General features: G+C 35.6%; 2 protein-coding genes across 2 annotated transcripts; both read right to left on the reverse strand.

The window, feature by feature from the left end:
• Nucleotides 1-271: 271 nt before the first annotated feature.
• On the reverse strand, nt 272-1,460 carry LOC117632006 (fasciclin-like arabinogalactan protein 12). Its single transcript, XM_034365366.1, has one exon. The coding sequence runs from the start codon at nt 1,443-1,445 to the stop codon at nt 468-470; it is 978 nt and encodes a 325-aa protein (XP_034221257.1). The 5' UTR covers nt 1,446-1,460; the 3' UTR covers nt 272-467.
• An 8,141-nt stretch (nt 1,461-9,601) lies between these two features.
• LOC117632336 (fasciclin-like arabinogalactan protein 12) lies at nt 9,602-10,645 on the reverse strand. The gene has a single exon (XM_034365781.1). It carries the CDS (start codon nt 10,560-10,562, stop codon nt 9,687-9,689), a length of 876 nt encoding a protein of 291 aa, XP_034221672.1. The 5' UTR covers nt 10,563-10,645; the 3' UTR covers nt 9,602-9,686.
• Nucleotides 10,646-13,640: the final 2,995 nt, after the last annotated feature.

The following is a 13,640-nucleotide window of genomic DNA, read 5'->3' on the forward strand; positions in this document are numbered from 1 at the left end:
AATTTTAAATTTTTTTTAGCAAAAGTCACTATGTGAAAAAAGATAACTGAAGAAAAATTTGTCAATAGTCCAAGTAAACAAGTAATAAATCAATAAATACTGAGGAAATTAATGGATGAGATCGAAGACTTGTGACTTAGATTTGATATGGTGATTTGCCTTTCGACCAACTATTGACTTAGACTTAATATGGTGATTTGTCTTCCTATTAAATTTTTGGTTTAACTTGTATTCTAAAATACATTCAAAATGGTACTCAAAAAGTGAAAAATGAATGATGAAGGGAAGCCATGTACTGATTTTATGGAGGAATTTACACAAGTTTCTTAAAATACACAGAAGCCCAATGAACTTCAACGAAACAGTATTGCTCTCACATACAGTACAGATCACATTTCTGACATGCATAACAACAGTTATTACCCTTCAAATTCAAACCAACTCCAATTGCAACAAAAACAATTTTGTCAAGAGAAGTTTAATGCTGCAGCAGCAACCACAGCAACTCCAATGGAGACAATGGCATTAATCTTGGGGATCAGACAAGGAACAGCACCAGACTTCACTTCAGCAACATCAGGAGTAGTGTCATCAGAATCCGATGATGAAGACTCCTTCTTAGGCTTCTCTTGTGCAGGTGCCGGAGCGGGTGACGGTTGGTGATGCTTGGGAGCAAAAACACCATAAGGCTGGAGCACACTGTTAACTTTGTAAATAGCAATTTGATTATCAGAGTAGACAGTGCCTGAAATGGAGGTGTTCACAAGGCCAGTGGAAATGTTGACTGAACTGCCTGTTGTGGTAATGTTTAGTGGATACTCAAATCCAGTTCCAGCTTGGGTTCTCACTGGATTGCTGAGAGTTTGAAAGTTTTGGATTGTGAGAAAATCTGGGATCAGATGGAATTGTAAGAGCTGCACTTTTTGTTCATCGCCCAAAGAGTTGAGTGAGCCTGTGCTGAGCCTTGAGAAGGCACTGTCAGTTGGGGCTAAAACGGTGAGTTGGCTATTTGAGTTGTTGAGTTGGCTGTAGAGCTGTCTGTCAATTTGGGTGCTTTTTAAAAGGCGGATGAAGACATTGAAGCCACCTGCTTTTTCAAGGATTTTGGTGATGTTGGTTGGGCCTGGAGGTGCAGGGGCATCAGCTGGTGGTGCTGGAACTGCTGGCCCTGTAATTGATGGGGAAGCTGGGGCAATTGGGGCAGCTGGGGCAATTGGGGCAGCTGGGGCAACTGGGGCTGCAGGAGCAGCAGGAGCAGCAGCAGGGGCTGCAGCAGGAGCTTGGGCTAAGATTTTGGTGCAATGGGAGAGGAAGATAAGTAGAAGTGTAAGTGAGAAAAGAGGCTGATGCTGAAGCTTTACCATCTTGTTTTTGAGTGTGGTGGGGTTTTGGCTGCTTAATTTGCTTGAAAACAAATAATGCCAAAGCAAGAGTGGTGCTTGCATGCACAAGGTGTTTGATATTTTGTGCAAGTGTTTGATATGAGTTTTGGGGGGAATGGAGAGGGTTTTTATAAGTGGTGGGAGATGAGGGATTTAGGTGAGGAGGGTGATAATTATTTGATCAGTTATACCACCTTCAGTGTTAGCATGTCTGTCTTTGTTGGGAAGGTGAGAGAGAGGAAATGTAGAGTGAGATTGTGGTGTTAGAGCTACTAGTTTGCTTTCATCTAATCATTTGCCAACGGAGAGGGAATGAATGTAGTGAGATTGTGGTGTCATAGCTACTAGCTAGCTTGCTTTATGTAATCATTTGGGGTTAAGATTTCCTTCCAAATTGTTGGCGGTTAAGCTCTAAAACAGAGGGTGCACACCCCAAAAAAAAAAAAAAAAAAAGAGATTAAATTGAACCGATCAAGTCTGTTTAGTTTGATTTTTTAATTTTAAAAAAAAAATTATGCGTCCTCGACGGTTGTCACCTTTGCTCTAGTAGATTCAACAACTCAGTGCCTCTTCTTCTACATCGTCGCCACCTCAAATTAATCAAAATCAAACTAAACCAAGTCTATCAAATTCAGTCCAGTTTGGTTTAATTACACTAACGTTTTTTTTCTGCAAAACCCATTTAATCCAAATTGAGGGCTAGGCGACAATTCAATTGTTGATTAAAGATGTGATCTGAATTGAACTAAGTCGTGTCCGTCTTACTAAAATGACATTTATGCTAGATCCCAAGACCCCTCGTAGACCTATCACAATTTTAAAAATGCTCAAGTAAAATATTCTCTACAAATTAGAAGGAAAAAAAAAAATTTCCTTCAATTACCGACAAAATTAATGACAAATTCATAAGTGGCACTCTTTCATTGTCTAAGGTTGGAAGGACAGGAAAAACTTAGGGGATAGCCCGGACACCCAGGGGTCGTTTGGTATGGCGGACTGTCATGGACTGGACTAAATTCTGGGACTGTCTTGGATTAGCTCGGATTGGCCTAAGCTGGATTAAGTACTGACCTGCGTTTGGTGTTGCATCGGACTAAAAAGCTGGATTATAAAATTAGTGAAGACCTATGTTTGGTACTGTGTCGGACTAAAAAAAAATTATTACTCAGACAGACACCAAAAATTTTATTAAGTGTTGTTGTGATGTATAAATATAAATATGAATTACCAAAGAAAATTATAAGAAAAAAAAGTCCCTCTTTTTAAAACCCAAGGTTTAACTTGGGTTTTTTTAAATAAATAAAAAAAAAAAAAAAAAAAGGCTTTTAGCTTAGGTAGTCCCAAAAGAGAGAAAAAAAAAATCTAGAATTATCTTTAATAATAAGTGAAAATGATAGAGAAAAAAAAGTTGAATTTTATTGGTTAATTGATAAACTAACAAGTATGCATCTAATAATAGTTTTTTTTTCTTTTTTTTATACATACAATTTTTTTTTTCCAAATAAATACAGATTGTAGTAGGATATGAGAATAAAATAAACAATGAAGTGTCATTTCTTTTCAATTTTTATTTTTTCATTAATATTTTAATGTTTATTATAAAAGGAAACCTAAAATTATCTGAAACTAATGTTTAATTAAAACAAGATTATAAATAAAAAAAATGTTAGCACACTTTTCCTTCCACCTTCTTCTTGACTTTTCTTCTCCCAACTCAGACTCCCTACCACCCACATGCGTCCCTTATTTTTTCACTCTTTCATCTCTCTTCATACATCCTTTCCTCCCATGAGTGTTAGTGATGCTTGGTTTTATATAACCCATGTGAAAACAGCAACAAAATCACACTGAAACACATAATTCAAACCACCACAATAACTCTCGATTTGTTCAATTGGGTTAGTGGTGGTTGTTACGGTTTGATGGATTGGGTGGTGACGGTGGAGGGAGGCTATGGTGGAGGTCGCGTTGAGCAGTTTGATTCAAGCTAAGGATCTGACTGTGGTGAAGGCTGTCCTTGGAGTCGGAGTGGGTTATCTCCAGAGAAGGCCAGAAGTTATGGAGGCTGGTATAGGAGTTTTGGGTCATCTCCAGAGAAGGCCAGAAAACTTGCCTTAGTAGGAAACAAGAGGGAGAGGAGAGGCGATGCTGAAGGAAACGAGAGAGAAAAAGGACTCAGGACTCGCTTGTTCTATGTAGAGTGGGTGTTATTTTGCGAACCCCTTTTCAGCCTCGCAATATTAGAATAGCGAGTGAGGTGTTTTTTTTACTATTGTCCTATACAATCTCATTTAACCTAGTCTCGCTAGTCCCTTGTCACGCGCTCACCGCATTCGATTTAATTTGATTGTTTTTAATTTTTAAATTTTGCAGCGAAAGATATCTAAGAGGTATTAAATTTTTGGTTTTAAGGGAAACTCCAGATATGATTTATTTTGATTTTATTTCAACATAAAAACCGTAAAGTTTCCTTATTTTGATTAAGGTGTTGTTAAAGAAATCTTAAAATTAACTGAGTATATAAGTACATCTTAATAAATAAATTAAAATGTAAAATTAACTAAGTACAACATATTTAACTACCAAAAATATCTATGATACACCCTAACTCTATCACACCAACACCCTAATACTAAGTACACCCTATTTTACATGAATTGGTCATCTTCATCAAATTTCTTCCTATCAACTCCTTAACCAAATTCATGAGTATTTAGGAAGGCTGGATCATTATTTGGTAGATTTGTTTTTGTAAGCTGCCATTTGAGCTTTCTTCGTGGTTCTATTATCCTCCTATGGAATATTCATAGACATGGTTGCTCTAAGTAATGAGCTGACATGATACATTGCATAAAATAAAATAAAAATTTTAAAAAAAGATAAGTTTTTAACTAAACTACCACCGGTTGTTTAACTTACCAAGATCGCACACGACTGTTCAGCTTTTTCAGTGTCTTTTTCCCAACTCTTTTTTAACTCAAATTGCTGTTTTTGGGATTGCTGGGGCTGATTAACTTTTTAAAAACTTCGAATTTGTATCTCAAATATGTTTCGAATCAAGCTCTGAAAATAGACTTGAATATGATGAGTAGAGTGTACTTATTAAAATTATATTTATTTCATAATTCAATATATCTTTTTTAGTCATTTTATAATAAAATAATTTAATAATTTAATAAATAATTTAATAATAGAGTGTACTCAGTGAATTTTAAATTTCTTTAACAGCACCTTTGATTATAATTTCTCAAACTCTCAGTCTCTCTATCCCTTATACAAATATGAGATGTTAAGATGGGGATGTAACTAGAGTTCTCGTAAGGAATAAAAGATTACACTTTGATTAGATAAAATAATAATAATTTTTTTATAGATGGTTTTCTTTGTTTTGGGTAATTTGAGATGGTGATGCTTTAATGCAATTTTTTTGGTCAAAATTCTTTAATGCAATTATCAAGTCTCTATTTTGATTAATCCTAGCCTCTTTCTCCCTATGTGAGTCCCAAATAAAAACTTTATAGAGGGGGAGGAAGAAGAAGCGTCATTGGTCCCTCCTCGTATTCCTCTCTTCTTGCTTTTTTATTTTAGGTTAGTGAATAAGTCTACTGGGGCATTTTGAATAAGAAAGCCCTTGTGTGGTGATTTTTGTTGAGCCATGCTCATATTAAAGTTCCTTCTCCTCATGAAATCATTCACCCAAAATTCGCTCTCTAACACTGCTCATGTTCTCTAAATTCAATTCTACATCGTATTTGATGGAGTTTGCTGTAAATCACCAAATTGTTCTTTGGCATGATTGTTGTTTTGTTTTATGTGTTCACTCTTATGCGCAGGTATATCGTTGGAAACCATCTTTTCCCCAGATCTGTTATGGATTTTGTTCTTGCTTCAAGATTTTATGAGGTGATGGGTGTGGTCGTGACGACACTTCTTCAGGAGGTGGTGGCTGGGTTTATTAGGCTTCCAAGTTGCTTTACGGTTTCAGCTATGTTGGGTTTGTGGGATTTGTTTAGAAATTATGCTTAATTATGGTAATGTGTGCTAATAGTTTTAGTGCGGATTTTGTCCGCTTTAGTTTTGTTTTTAGCATGTTAGTTTGTTTCCCTCTTGAGATTGGTGCTTTAGATGTCATGTTGATATTTTTTACTGTATTGTTGAAGTTTATGTAATGAAGTTTCTCTTTGGCCAATGGGAGTCTAGCCTAGTGGAAAATGGTATTGACTTGTAGACAAGAGGTCTCAGGTTCAAACCTCTATGCAGTAGTGAACCTATTAAGGCGCAAGAGGGTGCAGTTGTACCTCTCCTTGCTGGAAATATAATGACCCGGTCCAAAATAAATTTTTAATTATTAAGTTATTCATATAAAAGCCCATTTTGCCCATGAAATATTTTATTAGGTTTAAAATTGACTTTTGGCCAGGAAGGAATGTGGGAATTTCGAATGTACCATTGCGTAGAGCACGCGAGATGAGTCCATAGACACGTAGTGGGCTTGAATCGGAGCTGTAACGTACGAGCAAAACATCACCAGTGGCACAATCGTAATTATTGCGGAAACGGTTTGATAAAAATCTGATTTCTCTCTCGCTCTCTTTGAAACTCCGACTGCTGGCCACGGCAATGGACGGGACCGGTGCCAAAAGGACCGGCCCAGCCCCGGCGTCAAGACCTGGCCCTTCCCCGACATCGGCCGCCATTCCAGCTGCTAAAAAAAGCTGAGAAAAGGCCGATTTTTCACTCGATTTTCGTCGGCTTCGTTCGCTGTCGTCCGGCCACCAATTTCAGCAAGTGAGGTATGCTTTCTCACCTATTTTTCATGATTTAGTTGATGGTTGGATAGGTTTTTATCAATTTTGAGCCTAGGTAGTTCGATTTTGGAATTGGATTTTCGCAAATTTTGGGATTGCTATTCCGGCCACTTTCGGTCACTCTTTGGGGTAGGCCCAAGAACAAAAGCGACTCCAAATAGAGTGTTACACTTAGAGTAGGAGTCTTGAGCAATGATTTTGAGTTTTTCACGCATATGAGACACTTCCCATACTTGGCGTTGGAATTTCCGGCGTATGGGAAGATTATGTGATTATTAGGTCTTGCACTTGGCGTTGGAATTTCTGGCATGTAAGACACTTCCCATGCGTGGCGTTGGAATTTCCGGAGTGTGAAACACTTCCCATACGTGGCGTTGGAATTTCCGGCGTATGGGAAAATTATGTGATTATTAGGTCTCACACGTGGCATTGGAATTTCCGGCGTGTGAGACACCTCCCATACGTGGCCTTGGAATTTTCGGCGTATGGGAAGATTATGAGACACTTCCCATACGTGGCGTTGGAATTTCCTAGGTATGAGAAGAATATGTGATTATTAGGTCTGATTATGTGATTATTAGGTCTCACATGTGGCGTTAGAATTTCTGGCGTATGAGAGATTATGTGATTATTAGGTCTCACACGTGGCGTTTGAATTTCCGGCGTATGAGACACTTCCCATACATGGTGTTGGAATTTCCAACGTATGGGAAGATGATGTGATTATTAGGTCTCACACGTGGCGTTGGAATTTTCGGCGTATGGGAAGATTATGTGATTATTAGGTCTCACATGTGGGCGTTGGAATATTCCGGCATGTGAGACCCTGTGATTTGTTATGAATTATCACACGTGGCATTGGAGAATTCCGACGTGTGGTAAAAGAACAGGAGAGGAAAAAGGGATTATTTTACTATATTGGGGAAAGATTGATGCTTAAAATAATAATGTCTGGTGTGTTGTGATTTAAGGAAAAAGGGAAATGAATAATTATAGAATTAACTATTTTGTATTGTTGTAATGGATTGTATGTTATTGGAACATGAATTTTTTTAGTAAGAATTACGTGTGACTTGATCCCTCACAAGCGGTTTGTCCGCCTAGGACTTTTACCTAGGTGCAGCCGCTGACAAAAATTTACTTATTATTATTTTATTGAGTTTAGTTCTGACCTTGTCGTTGGTCCTGAAACTTGGTCGAAACCGAGGTGTGATTAGATAATTGTTCATACTCCCATTTGACTAAGGGAGGGTTGGGTTAGTGTGTTATGATCAAAGTAGGGGTAAAACCCGTTTGGAATGTTATACGATTTGGGTTGAGGCCTTAAACTACCTGTGCAGATATTAGGATGTTAAACGTCACATGATGGAAATTAGGAAGTTATATTAAATGGATTACAATGAGCATGCATAATTAGTTTGAATTCACTAATTGCATCGTTTAATTTCCTTGTTTGATTTAAGAGCATTGCTAATGTTCTGCTTCGAATCATTTGAAGGCCGGAGGCCTATATGTAAACTATATGATGTATCCGATGTGTGTTGCCAATTCTGGATATTAAATTGTGATTTTTAACAGGTTGAAAATTTGGGAAATGCTCAATATACAGGGGAGGCTCTGCCGAAATTTTGGCAGAAAGTCTCGTACTCTTTTTCCTTAATTTTGGAAAAGAGGATTTAGTTCAGAAGTGAGTCCGGCATCGGTGTGATGTCAGGAATTCCATAGGATTCGTTTTAGGTTCAGAGGAATTCGGGGAATGTCCTGTCAAGAAAAGTTGTTGCATCTCTACTCAACTTCGAAGGTGCATTCTAGGTGTTCCACGAAAATCCTAAATGAAACCAAGTCTGTGTTGCTTCAGTTGCACGTTGTGCATATATATATATATATATATATAAAATTTTAATTCTGACCAAAACGATGCGGTTTGGACTAGGCTTTAAAAATAAAAAATAAAAAAGAGAAAACATGGACTGCCATTTCAAAATATAATGCGACGCCATTTGCTTGTATTAGTAATGAAAATATAATGCGACGTTTTCATGATATGAAAACTCGTCAACAAAAGTTGTAGGTTATTTGTAATGTTTTTTATTTTATTTATGATTTATGAATAACATTGGTATTGTTTAAATTATAAAGATACTTTGTTGTCAATTATTTTTAAAAAATTATAAGTATAATTGGATATTTGGTATTGCACCTTCGCTAAAAATTCTTGGGTCTGCCAATGCTTCCATGACATCTTAGTTATGTGTGTGAAATCCTCATTCCCTGCAGTTTAAACTATTGTTTGTACTTAAAAAAAATATCTCTTTGATAAATTCTTTTAAAAAGAGTATCTATTTTGACTACATTTTGTTTGGAGTCTTTCTCTTCATGTAGTCTTGAATTTTCTAGCCATGACATAGAAACAGATTTTTGGGTATAATGAGCGAAAATAATAACTTATATCGAAGGTTCAAAGGTTTGCGACTTTTATGACGTTTTTTTTGAGAAACTCTAGAACTCTCTTTCAAAAAAAAAAAAAAACAGAAGGCTTCTCCTATTTATCTTCGTTTTATTATGATTTTCCTCTAGCCATCACAGTCAGTTGCATAACAGCGTCAAATCTCCACTTGTGTTTTGGCGTCGGATCTCCACCACCATCCCTTTTGCAGTTTCTTTCAGTTTGAAATAAGTCGTAAAGACTCTTTGAGTTCTTTGTGTAGTTTTCACATCTCCTTTTGTGAGAGCTTTTCACCTCTCCTTTGTGAGAGTTTTATTTGTATTGTTATGGCTTGATTTTTTCAAGCTTTATATCATTTTTTATTATTATTCAGAGTTTGCAATCTTAGTTGGGATGCCTATGCCAGAGTTTCTTCGATCTTGCGTGATTATTAATAGAAACGCACCAAATTGTCTTAATTTTGATGTTACATCGTTCAGTTATTGTTATGGCTCTTTGTGACTAGTGGCTTTTTTTACTAAATTATGAATGCAATCACATAATTTCTCCGAAAACAAAAAAAGAGTTCAAAGGTTCATGATACTAAAGAGGTCATGTTGTCAAAACAATGTTATTGTGACCGAACTTACTACTTTTTCCCATTTCTTTTTATGTATTGTATGATTTCATGTATGATTGATTCTAAGACTATTTTTATAGCACAAGGATAGCTTGAATTTTTATGAATACAAGCAATAGGTTAGAGTTTTTCGTTTTTAGTTTACCATTCACGATCACTCTTATTCTAAAATACATTCAAAATGGTACTCCAAAAGTGAAAAATGATGAATTATCAAAAAGACCCATGTACTCATTTTGTGGAGGAATTTACACAAGTTTCTCAAAATAAACAGAAGCCCAAGATGAAATGCAAATGAAATTACTATTACAGATAAAAAAAACCAAAACGAAACAAGAACCCAATGAAGTGCAACAAAACAGTATTAATCTCGCATACAGATCACATTTCTGACATGCAATACAACAATTATTACCCTACAAACAATTTTGTCAACAAAAGCTTAATGCTGCAGCAGCAACCATAGCAACTGCAATGGAGACAATGCCATTAAATTTGGGGATCAGAGTAGGCACAGCACCAGACTTCGTCAATTCAGTAACAGGACTGTCATCAGATGATGACGTCTTTTTAGGCTTCTCTTGCACCGGAGCCGGTGCCGGTGAAGGTGGGTGATGCTTGGGAGCAAAAACACCATAAGGCTGGAGCACACTGTCAAGTTGGTAAATAGCAATTTGACTATCAGAGTAGACAGTACCTGAAATGGAGGTGTTGACAAGACCAGTTGATATGTTGACTGCCTTGCCTGATGTGGTAATGTTTAGAGGATACTCAAATCCATCTCCAGCTTGGGTCCTCACTGGGTTGCTGAGAGTTTGGAAGTTTTGGATTGTGAGAAAATCTGGGATCAGATGGAATTGTAAGAGCTGGACTTTTTGCTCATCGCTCAAAGAGTTGAGTGAGCCTGTGCTGAGCTTTGAGAAGGCACTGTCAGTGGGGGCTAAAACGGTGAGTTGGCTATTTGAGTTGTTGAGTTGTTTGTAGAGCTGGTTGTCTACTTGGGTGCTTTTCAAAAGGCGGATTAAGACATTGAAGCCACCTGCTTTTTCAAGGATTTTGGTGATGTTGGTTGGGCCTGCAGGTGCAGGGGCATCAGCTGGTGGTGCTGGAACTGCTGGCCCTGTAATTGATGGGGCAGCTGGGGCAATTGGGGCTACTGGGGCAACTGGGGCAGCTGGGGTAGCTGGAGAGGCAGGAGCAGCCGGAGCAGCAGCAGGAGCTTGGGATATGATTTTGGTGCAATGGGAAAGGAAGATGAGTGTAAGTGTGAGTGAGAAAAGAGGCTGATTCTGAAGCTTCATCATCATGTTTTTGAGTGTGGTGGGTTTTGGCTTCTTAATTTGCTTGAAAACAAGTAATGCCAATGCAGGAGTGGTGCTTGCACTAGGTGTTTGATTGAATTTTGAGGGGAATGGAGAGGGTTTTTGTAAGTGGTGGGAGATGAGGGATTTAGGTGAGGAGGGTGATAATTATTTGATCAGTTATACAACCTTCGCAGTTAGCATGTCTGTCTTTGTTGGGAAGGTGAGAGAGAGGAAATGAATATACAGTGAGATTGTGGTGTTAGAGCTACTAGTTTGCTTTCATCTAATCATTTGGTGTTTAGGATTTGCCTAGTTAGATTGTGGCGTTAGAGCTACTAGTTAATTTGCTTTTATCTAATCATTTGGGGTTCAGGATTTACCTCCACAAAAGCCTAAAGCTTGTTTTGTTTCTAATTAAAATTTTCTTCTATTAACTTCCTCCCCCGAAAATTAACATAGTGGTTGCGTACGAACCTTAGGTCCCCAAAATTATCTTCTCTTTCTCATATTATTCTGCTTTAGCTCCCTCCCTTTCTTCTCAATCTCTCTCTGAGCCTCTCTTTATTAAACAAATACGACATATGACTAGAGTTCTCCTAAGGTATACAATATTACAATTTAAAGAAAAATTTACTTTTCTAGATGGTTTTCTTTGGTTTAGGTAATTTGAGATGGTGATGCTTCGATGCAATTATCAAGTATCTATTTTGATTTTTTATTACATTTTGTTTGGAGTGTTTTTTCTTCATGTTGTCTTAATTTTTTATTTTTTATTTTTTATTTTTATTTTTATTTTTTATTTTTATTTTTTATTTTTTATTTTTATTTTTTATTTTTATACAGAAACATATTTTTGGGTAGCGAAAAGAATATGTCTTTTTCATATATTAATACACAATGCATGGTAGGACGGGGAATTCTAGAGCCTCAATTTGAAGTAAGGGTGGAACCATGATTTTTCATGTAAATTTTGGTAATTTTTTGTGGCTTTTGTTTTTATTTTTAGATTTTCTTCGCAATGTTGCAGTTTCATCCAGATCAAGCTCAGTTTTGGCGTGCGATATGATCTCTGCTGTTCTGTGGTCTGGTGAGATTGTATTTGTTTTCTTCTCTTTTTTTTTTGTTTTTCTTTGTTCTAAAGTGATTTTGTGGTTCACTCTTTTTTTTCTACTGTTGTTTCAGTTTTGACGTGAAGCTCTGTTTTTCTATTGTTGAGGTATGTGTTTTCTTTATCAGATCAGTTTTTATAAGTTGATTTTTCAACTCTTTGATGTAATTTTTATTTTAGTTATGGCTTTTTTTAGGTGTTGTTTAGTTGGGATTTTCGTAGATTTTGCTGTTGAGTTATGAGTACATTGAATTTGTTGTTCGTTTACAATTTTGGTCTTTTTTTTTCTTTTTCTTTTTTTGTTGATTATGTTTCGTTTTGATTTCTTTAGGCTACTTCTTTCTATGTGATGCATTGTAGTTTATATTTTTTATTTGTTGATTTGATTTGTTTAGGTTGTTTGTTACTTAGTTATGTCATGTAGTTTTTCGTCTTGATATGATGATTTTATTGTGTTAGCGGTTTTCCCATACTGGCTGGTGGCTTGTAATTTTTAGTTTTTATTTTCTTTGGGATGTTGCTTACTCGGTGCTGCAAGAAGATAAACTAATGCTGCAAGATCCTAAAATGCATTGTTGTTTATGTCTAGTGATTTTTTACTAATTTATTTTCATTTTTCATTTTCAAGGGTAATAGAGGTTTGTGTGATTGCAAAGTGTACTTAGACGTCCGAAATAGTCAAAATTGGTTTTATTTTTGTTTTTGTTAGCGTTTACATCATTAATATCTACATTGTTTTGTTATAGAGTAGTAGTTAATTATAGTTTTTGTTTTTCGTTGCAATTTCTTTTTTTGTTTGTAGTTTCTGTTTTTGTTTACTTCATTGATATCACTTGAATTTGATAGTATTTTATCGTAATTTCTGTTAGCTATGTGAAGGTGTTTTTGCTCTTGCAATTCAGTTTGGTTGCTTCTTTTAGTTTTGTTTTGAATTTGGGAGGTGGTTTGGGTTATGTTTGTTATAGGTTGATGATCGGTTGTTGTTTTGAGGGTTGTTCGAGAGTCTTTGGCTCAAATTCGACAATACAGTTTCGGTTTCGGTACAATTTTTCCATAAAATTGTTGTGTTGTTTGCGTTTTAAGTACATTTGTTTAGGGGATCATTTCAGTTTTAGTTATGTTCTTTTTCTATAGTTTCTTTTTTTCTTTTCAATTCATTAATATCTACATTATTTTGTTATAGAATAGTAGTTGATTGTAGTTTCTGTTTGTTTATTTCATTTACTATTTTTGTGTCACTTCACTGATATTTATATTATTTTGTGACACAGTAGTAGTTGATTGCAATTTTTTGTCTTTTTGCAATTTTTGTTTTTGTTGTGTTTTTCTTAGAGTTGTAAATTATTGAAGTTTCTGTGTTCGTTTTACTTCATTGATATCTACATTGTTTTGCTTTAGAGTAGTAGCTTATTGCTTCTTCTTCTTTTTTTTTTACACTGTTTTGTTTTATATTAGTGGTTGATTGTAGTTTTTGTGTTTGTTTCACTTCATTGGCATCTACCTTACTTTGTTATAAAATTAGTAGTTGATTGCAGTTTTTGTTTTTTATTTATTATTATAAGGATTATGATTTATTATAGGTTGATGATCGATTATAGTTTTGGAGGTGGTTTTGGAGTGTTTGGATGAAATTCTGCAGTGCAGTTTTGGTTTCATATATTACAATTGGTTTTCTAGAATTTACATTTTAGGTACATTTGATAAAGGATCATTTGGGTTTTATTTATATTTTTTAGGGTAGTGCAATTTATGTTTTTGTTTTACTCTATATATATAAAGCAAAATGCAGAGAATGGTGAAACATTCAAAATACCAGAAAATGTAATTGGTTAATTCAAACATTAAGAATTGAAATTATTAATTAAATGAGGATAATATAGTAAATTTATATATTGAAAAATATTAAAATTAAAAACAAAATCAAATAATAGGTCCTACTTTTATGGAACATAACTACCATGTTATCTTTTTTT

The sequence above is a fragment of the Prunus dulcis genome, chromosome 6, assembly GCF_902201215.1.
Source record: "Prunus dulcis chromosome 6, ALMONDv2, whole genome shotgun sequence".
NCBI lineage: Eukaryota > Viridiplantae > Streptophyta > Magnoliopsida > Rosales > Rosaceae > Prunus > Prunus dulcis.